At 38.5% G+C, this 9,110-nt stretch overlaps 1 protein-coding gene across 1 annotated transcript; it reads right to left on the reverse strand.

The window, feature by feature from the left end:
* Positions 1-527: 527 nt before the first annotated feature.
* On the reverse strand, positions 528-8,867 carry CCDC179 (coiled-coil domain containing 179). The gene is made up of 4 exons (XM_061203976.1): positions 8,770-8,867; positions 8,162-8,206; positions 6,526-6,630; positions 528-566 (listed from the first exon to the last, which is right to left on the reverse strand). Exons 1-4 carry the CDS (start codon positions 8,812-8,814, stop codon positions 558-560), a joined length of 204 nt encoding a protein of 67 aa, XP_061059959.1. The 5' UTR covers positions 8,815-8,867; the 3' UTR covers positions 528-557.
* Positions 8,868-9,110: the final 243 nt, after the last annotated feature.

Raw genomic sequence — 9,110 nt, forward strand, 5'->3', positions numbered from 1 at the left:
AGCCAATATGTTATAGTAACTTTAAATGGAGTATAATCTTTAAAAATATTGAATCACTACATTGCACACCTGAAACTGATATTGTTAATCAACTATACTTCAATAAAAAACAAGACAGAACAAAACAAAACTCTTTCCTAGGACTGTTTAAAGATTTTAAACATTTTGTTTAAACACAAGTCATTATAAATATACAGCAGAGGAAATTTATTTCCCCCTATTATTAAAGCATAATTCTAAATCTCTAAATAAGTTGTAAATCCAATTGTAAAAATTTAAACATGAATACATCGTTTTCAAAGGCTTATGCATATTATTATTTGTTGAAAAGAAGCAAATCTCAAATTACCACAGAAAAGAAAGTGGTGGTAAGATACGGTATTTAATAAAATTCTAGACCCTGTAGCTTGGATGTTAAATGGTTGCACTGTTTATTTTGCTGAAATGGCAGAGCATTGTCTTTATTTTTCAAACGAAGTCAAATCACAAAATGCCACCTGATGTTAGAAATCTGCATATTTTGGTCTGGCATGATTTCTTCCATACAGACTTCAGCTTTATGTCCACTAGAAGAGATTAAAATACACAAAGAAAAATAAATTCAATCAAAATATACATAAGGAAAAGTTTATACAAACTATAAGTTCTCTGGGAAAGGTCTCAGAGGGAGAAGCCTTTCTTATACTAAAAGAATTGTATAAAGAGCTAGAAACGCTATTCTAAATTAAAACAAGGTCACATTCAGATAGAAGCCAGATATGAGAAGCACTATTATCAAATAAATCATATCTGGGAATAAATATGACATAGACATTTTTTTCTATGAGTCAAGCAACAAATGCTACAAGTAAAAAGAATTTGCAGAAACCAAAACTAACAATCTGGAGAAAGGGTAAAGGCATTTCTGATCATAATGGATATGACAGAGATGTTAAACATAAGGATTTTTCTTCCCAAGTCTTATGGTATGTGATTGACTGAGAAGGTATATTATATGCATCTATTGAGGGTTTGAAGTCTTGAAATGACCCAAAATGAAGTGAACAAGAGGGACAAATAAGTGAAAATGGAAAGATTATGTATATCAGTATCAGCAAGAACTGAACCTTAAAATAATATTTCAGGATAATTTTAATATGCATGAATATTATAATTATATAATTAGGTGAAAACTTTTGTTATAGAGACTTTAAACAGACAAAATGAAAACAAAAACTACTTTTTCAAACTTTTCACAACTGAGTGCTCTAGCCTCATCCTGCATCTTCTGTTCTACTGGGCACAATCCATGTTAATAAAGGACTTGTACGTATGGACTCAGACCTTTATTTTCATCCCAAACCATTTAAGATGTACAAAGTAGTGTTATTCTGTGTGGTCTGGTTTTGGTGCTAATCTTACATTCATTACTACTTTGCAACAAGATTAGTAGAGAAATTGAGAGTGAACATTTATGTTCGTTTATAATAATTTGATATTGCTATAACATTTTGATTGCATGTTACAGAATGATCAGTCCACAATGGTTTGGAAATTAAACCAAACAAAATTTATCTTAGCCCACATTTGAGAAGCAGGGAGAGCCTGAGCTTAAATAGGAGGTACTATATATTTTGGTCAATATATAGAAGAAACACTAGGATAGTGTATACTTTGGACCTTTGAGCCCCTGACGTTCTTTTTTTCAGGAAAAGCGTGTATTTTTTCCTTTACAGGATATCAGAACTTTCATGACTGCCTAGTACTGCCAAAAGAAAATATCTGGATGTTCTGAAGATAACTCCAGAATTTTTGTATTAACGACAATGAATACTAAGTACCAGATTGAGCTCAGGCTTTTCATGGATCATGCATTTTATTTTTTATATTTGTATTTATTTGTGAGACATTTCAGTTGTCTCTGAAAGCTCAAGTGAGTTGGTGGGATAATTGATAAAGAACATTTTGTAGATATTTCTATAAGACACATCTGGTAGCTCAAGAAAGAAAAAGGAGCTTTTTAATGGAACACCCTAAATGGGTTGGTATTGAGGGCAAGGCACAAAAGGAGGAGATCAATGGCACAAGATATCAGCACTGGAAAAGGGATAGAAAGATTAACCAAACTAATTGTGTGAAAATGAATCAAGAGTTAAAGGGTTCAGAAGTGGTGGCAATTGCCATACCCTGTAGAAAGGTGGTCTCAGGAATCCCTTCTCCGCCACATCCCCCATTATTAAACTTTGCTAAGGCATAACTGTGCAGATGTAAAATATGTTGTGCAGGCATATTTTAATACATATCAGAGAGACCATGATTATGGAGATGGAATTATAAACACTGGTGCATCAGCACGGGAGGAGCTATGTAGATATTTAAGACAGTACAATAACTGTAAAGCTGCAGATCCTGGGTTTCTATGTGGCAATACATAAACTCCCTTGATGATACGAAAAACACAGTGAAACTAAACTAAACATTTATCCATAATATGCATTTACTCCAGAAACTCTGGGAGGAGGATGAGTTAGTTACACAAGGAGGATGATCACAGCCTGAAAAGGAAAGGAAGATACTTTCTTTCACATTAATATAACCTCAATACTCTTTAGAGCAGCAAGGAAGCCACTTCAATTTTTTACCACTCTAAACATACTTGCAGCTAGGGGTTGGCCAGTGACTCAGTTTTAATCAAAGAAAAATAAGCGGGGGTTTCCAGTCTGACATGTAAAGAGCTTGGAAATCATCACTCCCATTCTCACAACCAGAAAAATGCTGAACTGAAAATCAACTTTTCTTAGATCCATCACAGAACTGAGGTCACAGGGCAAATTGCTGTGCTGAAAACTGAAGAGACAAACAATGCTGCTAGAGCCAATACTGGGAGGAACACTTAAACTTTAATGGACAAATTGCTGAGGCTCAGTATGGATTAGCTTGAAAGTTAAAAACTCGGGTTGGTGGGGAGTTTTAGGGAGGCCCTCTTAGGGAGGTCTTCATACTTCCTTGAGTGAAGATAAGAACTTCAGTTGGACATTTTCCATACCTTATGTAGAAAAGTCTGGATTTGGGCATTTCCCTTCCCCCAGGTAATTTAGAGTTTGATAAAACCCAAATTAGTTAGGTCCTGATAAAACAGTTTTCCTTGAGGGCATGCCCTATTAGGAGAACAGAGAGCTCTAAGTATTTCAGAATGGTAGTTTTTCCCCTCCCACTGCTGGAAGCAAAAAGAGATTTTTCTCTGATCTTCACTCATAAGATCATATCACTAGAAGTAGAAAAAGCATTTGACAAACTCCAACACCCATTTATGATTAAAAAAAAACTTTCTGCAAAGTAGGAATAGAGAGGAAGTGTCTCAACTTGATAAAGAATATTTACAAAACACCTACAGCTAACATCATATTTTTTTTAAGATTTTTTTTTGATTTGGACCATTTTTAAAGTCTTTATTGAAATTGTTACAATCTTGCTTCTATTTTACGTTTCGGTTTTTTGGTCACAAGGCACGTGGGATCTTAGCTTCCCAACCAGGGATTGAACCCCCACCCCATGCCTTGGAAGGTGAAATCTTAACCGCTGGACCGCCAGGGAAGTCCGTAACGTCCTATTTAATGATGAGTAACTAGATGCTTTCCAGCTAAGATCAGGAATTCTGATGAAAAAAAACAAAGATGATCTAGATAAATATGAGAAACAATGTTCATTTACAGAAAGACTCAATATTATTAAGATGTCAGTTCTTTTCAAATTGATCTATAGCTCTAGCACAATACAATCAAAATTCCAGAAAGTTACTTTGTGGATTTTGACAAACTGATTCTAAATTTTATATGGGAAAACAAAAAGACCCAGGATTGCTGACACAACATTGAAGGAGAAGAACAAAGTTAGGAGACTGACACTATCTGACTTCAGGATTTCCTATAAAGCTACCGTAATCAAGTGTGGTATTGGCAAAAGAACAGATAAATACTCTATTTAATGGAACAGGATAGATAGCCCAGAAATCGACCCACACAGATAGTCAACAGATATTTGACAAAGGAGCAAAGGCAGTACCATATAGAAAGGGTAGTCTGATCAACAAGTGGTGCCGGGACAAATGGAGCAACAGCCACATGCAAAAACAAAGTCTAGACACTTAGCTTACACCCTTCATTAAAATGAACTCATAATGTATCACAGACCTAAATGTAAAGTGCAAAACTGTAAAACTTCTAGAAGATACATGGGAGAATATCTATGTGACCTTGGAGTTGGCAATGAGTTTTTAGATACACAAAAAGCATGATCCATGAAAGAAATAGTTGATAAGTTAAGCTTCATTAAAATTAAAAACTTCTGCTCTGGGAAAGACACTGCTAGAAGAATGAAAACACAAAGCACAGATTGGGAGAAAATATTTGCAAAACACATAAAGAACTGGTATCCAAAATATACAAATGACTCAAAACTCAACAATAAAAAAAAAAAAAATTAAAAAGTGGGCAAAAGGTCTGAACAGACACCTTACCAAAAAAGTTATACAGATGCAGATAAACATATGAAAAGATTGTCAAGAGTACATATCATCAGGAAATTGCAAATTAAGACAATGAGCTATCACTACACAACTGTCTAAATGGCTACAATCCCCAAACACTGATAACAAATGTTGCCAAGGATGAGGAGCAACAGAGAACTCTCATTCATTGCTGGTGGGAATGCAAAATGATACTGCTACTTTGGAAGACAGTTTTGCCAGTTTTTTCCAAAGCTAAACATAGTTTTACCATATGACCCAGCAATTGTGCTCCTAGGTACTTCCCCAAATGAGTTGAAAGCTTATGTCCACACAAAAACCTGCCCATGAAGGTTTATGGCAGCTTTATTGATGATTGCCAAAAATTGGAAGCAACCAAGATGTTTTTCAATAGGTGAATGAATCCATACAATGGATTAAAAAAATGTTATCAAGCCATGAAAAGATACGAAGGAAACTTCAGTGCATATTACTAAGTGAAAGAAGTCAGTCTGAAAGACTACATACTGTATGATTCCAACCATATGACATTCTGGGAAAAGCAAAACTATAGAGATAGCAAAAAGATCAGTGATTGCCAGGGGCTTGAGAGGGGTGAGGGAAGAGGGAAGGGATGAACGTATAGTGCACAGGAGATATTTAGGGCAATAAAAAATCTCCTGTATAATATTGTAATAGTGTATAAAAGGTGTGTGTATATATATATATATATATGTTTGTGCGGGGAAGTGTCTATCAGCTTTATTGAAGTATAGTTGACATGCAATAAACTGCACATATTTATTTGAAGTGTACATTTTTAAATGTTTTGACACGTGTACACCCATGAAACCATCACCACAAACAAGATAATACATACATACATATAAAGAGGCTATGTTCCTGATCAAAAAGAACCGATTCAGCAGGTGTATACTTTTCACCCTTTGTCCTGTATCTTTTTCTTTTGGAATGTGGACACAATCTCTACCTATGTAGAAGCTTTTATGAGACAATGAGAATAAAAGTCATGTGAAAAGTGTGAAGGATCAAAAAGACAGAAGGAACCTGAGACTTCTTCGATGATTTTTGAAACCACCCTATCAACCCTAGACTGCCTAGGTCAGGAGTTCTCGTTTGGAAGAAAAAATACTCCTATGTGGTTAAACCATTGCAGTTGAGTTTCTCTTATGAGATGAAGTTAGAAATTCCTAACTGACATAGCTATCCATTAGTTGGGCTTATAAAATATTTTCTTTCAAAAAGAAAACCAACAGAAAAAAAATCTTAATGATCAGAAATACAACTTTTCCCAAATCTTTCTATAATGAAATATAATCCTGATCCTGGAAATTGCCTGAATAAGGCCAGGACTCACTACTAAGGTGGAAGAGGAATGGATGAGGAAATTTGGGGATTTTCACCCTTAAGAAAAGTCTGCATATGAAGGGAGGTAACAGTTGTCTTCAAATATCTGAAGGACTTTCCAGTGGAAGGGCCATTGGATTTATGACTGGCTATTAGACGTGTAATTGGTACCACATGTAAAAGGCTCATGGAGGCAATATAACCATGTTATGTGGAAGAACTTTTAAATCCTTGCCAAAGGTATGCAAAGATGGAATATAAGCTGTGGTAGAGTTTTCTGATGTTGCCAAGGGTTCAAGCCTAGGCTGAAAAACTATTTGGCAGGAGATTTTGTGATTTATTCTCCAAATAATACAATCCAGAAGATTTAAGTGAATAACTTTAGGCAGTCAGATAATATACGCAAAGGAAAAACTGGAATCCAGAACATTGAGGTTTCAAAGACCACACTCTTTCCATTAAACCACATCATCTCCAGGAGACAACTACAAAAGAGATTTAAATAACAGATGAGAATTTGATTAGAGGAGTTTTAAGGTATCTTCCCAGACTGCAGTTACTGATTTCTCAAAGGAAAGGAAAGAAACAAAATTTAGAGTGTTACATAAATGAAAAATTGAGGATGCCTCTTGCATTTAAGGGTCTGTTAATTTCAGTGGAGTCTCTACACTTACTAGGAGTCCTGGTTCTGGAACAGGGGCAGGCCTTGAAAACCGTTTATTAAATTTCCTCTTCTGTTTCCTTAGGTTTTGCATACGCTGTACACGTTTATCTGTGGACTTTGGGAAAATTAGAAGGAAAGAAGACATTTACAACGTTAACAGCATAGCATGCTGACAACATTTTCGGTTTGTGTCCATAAAAAAAGATAAACACAATCAGTGCATACAGCTTACATAGCTACATAGAAGTAGGAAAAAAACTTTTTGCAAATGTGTGATTTATAGATGAAGAAAACATTTTGGAGCCTCAGTATTCTTTTTTTTTGTGGTCTTAGTTGGGGCACGCGGGATCTTCGTTGCGGCGTGCGGGATCATTCCTTGCGGCGCGCGGGCTTCTCTCTAGTAGTGGTGCGTGAGTTTTATCTCTTCTCTAAGTTGTGGTGTGCGGGTTTTCTCTTCTCTAGTTGTGGCGCACGGCCTCCAGGACATGTGGGCTCTGTAGTTTGCGGCATGCAGGCTCTCTAGTTGAGATGTGCGGACTCAGTAGTCGTGGCGTGTGCGGGCTTAGTTGCCCTACGACATGTGGGATCTTAGTTCCCCAACCAAGGATCGAACCCGCGTCCCCTGCATTGCAGAACGGATTCTTTACCACTGGACCACCAGGGAAGTCCCACCTCAGTAGAGTTTTCAAATGAAACTTTTACTCTTTATTTCCACTTCATTAACTGTGCACAATAGTGCACAATATGGACAATAGAAAACAATGTTAAGAAGGAAGAATAGGACTTCCCTGGTGGTGCAGTGGTTGAGAATCTGCCTGCCAATGCAGGGGACGCAGGTTCGAGCCCTGGTCCGGGAAGATCCCACATGCCACGGAGCAAGTAAGTCAGTGCGCCACAACTACTGAGCCTACGCTCTAGAGCCCGCGAGCCACAACTACTGAGCCCACGTGCCACAACTACTGAAGCCCGCGCGCCTAGAGCCCGTGCTCCGCAACAAGAGAAGCCACCGTGTGAGAAGCTCGCGCACCAAAACGAAGAGTAGCCCCCGCTCGCCACAACTAGAGAAAGCCCGCACACAGCAACGAAGACCCAACGCAGCTATAAATAAATACATAAATTTATTTTTTTTAAAAAAAAAAGGAAGAATAAATCATACAATGAATTTTGTGTGATCTTATGTTTATAAAGTTCAAAACCAAGAAAAACAATATCCTTCTAGAAGCATGTAGGTGATAAACTATTAAAGAAAAAGATTAGCTTGATAAAAATAAAATTCAAGGTAGTGGTTACCTCTGGGAGAGACACAGGGAGGTCGGGTAGGGAAGCAGCCCCTAGATGAATTCAAGGATACTCATGTTTTCTTAAACTGGAGGTATATTTTGTTACCCTGCTTTAAAATTATGTATGCTACAAATATCCTTGTGTATGTATCACATGTTACATCAAAAAAGGAGAATATTAAACCATTCAGGTTATCCTAGTTAAGACTCGTTCTGATAGTAGTCACAAGATCCCAGAGTCTCAAGAAAGATAACACAGAAGTGTCTAGCTAATAGAACTTCTGTCATATTAGGGACGATCACACATAAAGGAACAAGATAAAGTCACACTTTTGAATTACCCATAATTATTTATTTAAACATTACCTGCCTTTCAGTGACGTCTGAAGGATGATGCCATTTTGAGCCTTCCTACATAACATGTGAAATTAAAAAATAAAATAAAAGTCATGAGCAAACAGAAAAATCAGCTATTATAATCGGAAGCCTATGCTACTGTTTTCTATTTATGTAATAGATGCTTATTATCTCAACTGCAAGAGGCAGGATCAGAATAAGAGCATCAAAGTAAACATTGGGGTGGAAGACGAGATAGTATTTTGAGAAAAAAGAACCTGCTATGAACCACATTACCGGGACTACTGAGATTTATTCTGGAAGGAAAGGCTGTACAAGAAATCCAAAAATTCATGTTTCTGTTGGTACTGAATATTGTCATGCTGGGTCAATAAGTCATTCAACAAACAGATGACTGCACGCGCCTGGCCCCCAGCAGGTGAGAGGTGGGGCTTTTCCTCCTCCCGGTGGGTCCTGCAGCCCAGAATCTAGCCTGCCTCCTTCACCCGGGATTTCCCAACCCCAAAGCACCAACCCCCGCGTAAAGGCCAGCAGCGCGAGCGGCCGAGGCGGCCTCCGAGGGGGGAAGGCCGGCGCCAGGGCGGCAGAGGCGGCGTTGAGGGCCCGGGGGGACTCACGGCGTTGACTTGGCCAGCGTCGTCCTCCCTACAGCACAGGCACATGCTGCAGAGCCTCGCAGGGCCGCGGCGCCCACTGCCGGACCCCCGCCAAGTCCTCGCGGGCGCGCCACCTACGGCCCGCGAGCCCCGCCCGGTCCCGTCACAATTCTCTTTATCCTGGCCGGGAGGGCCCCGCCCTTTCCCTTAGCTATCTTCCAATCCCAGTGCGGGGAAGGTGGAGTTCCTAGCCTCGGAAGAGCATCTGTGGAACTAGGGATGTCAGGTCACCACGATCCCCTATTCTTCCGGCTCTGTCGCTCAAACACCCACGAAACACCAATTTTCTATCTTCCAGTCCG

Source organism: Eubalaena glacialis, chromosome 10 (assembly GCF_028564815.1).
Source record: "Eubalaena glacialis isolate mEubGla1 chromosome 10, mEubGla1.1.hap2.+ XY, whole genome shotgun sequence".
In the NCBI taxonomy this organism is placed as follows: Eukaryota; Metazoa; Chordata; class Mammalia; order Artiodactyla; family Balaenidae; genus Eubalaena; species Eubalaena glacialis.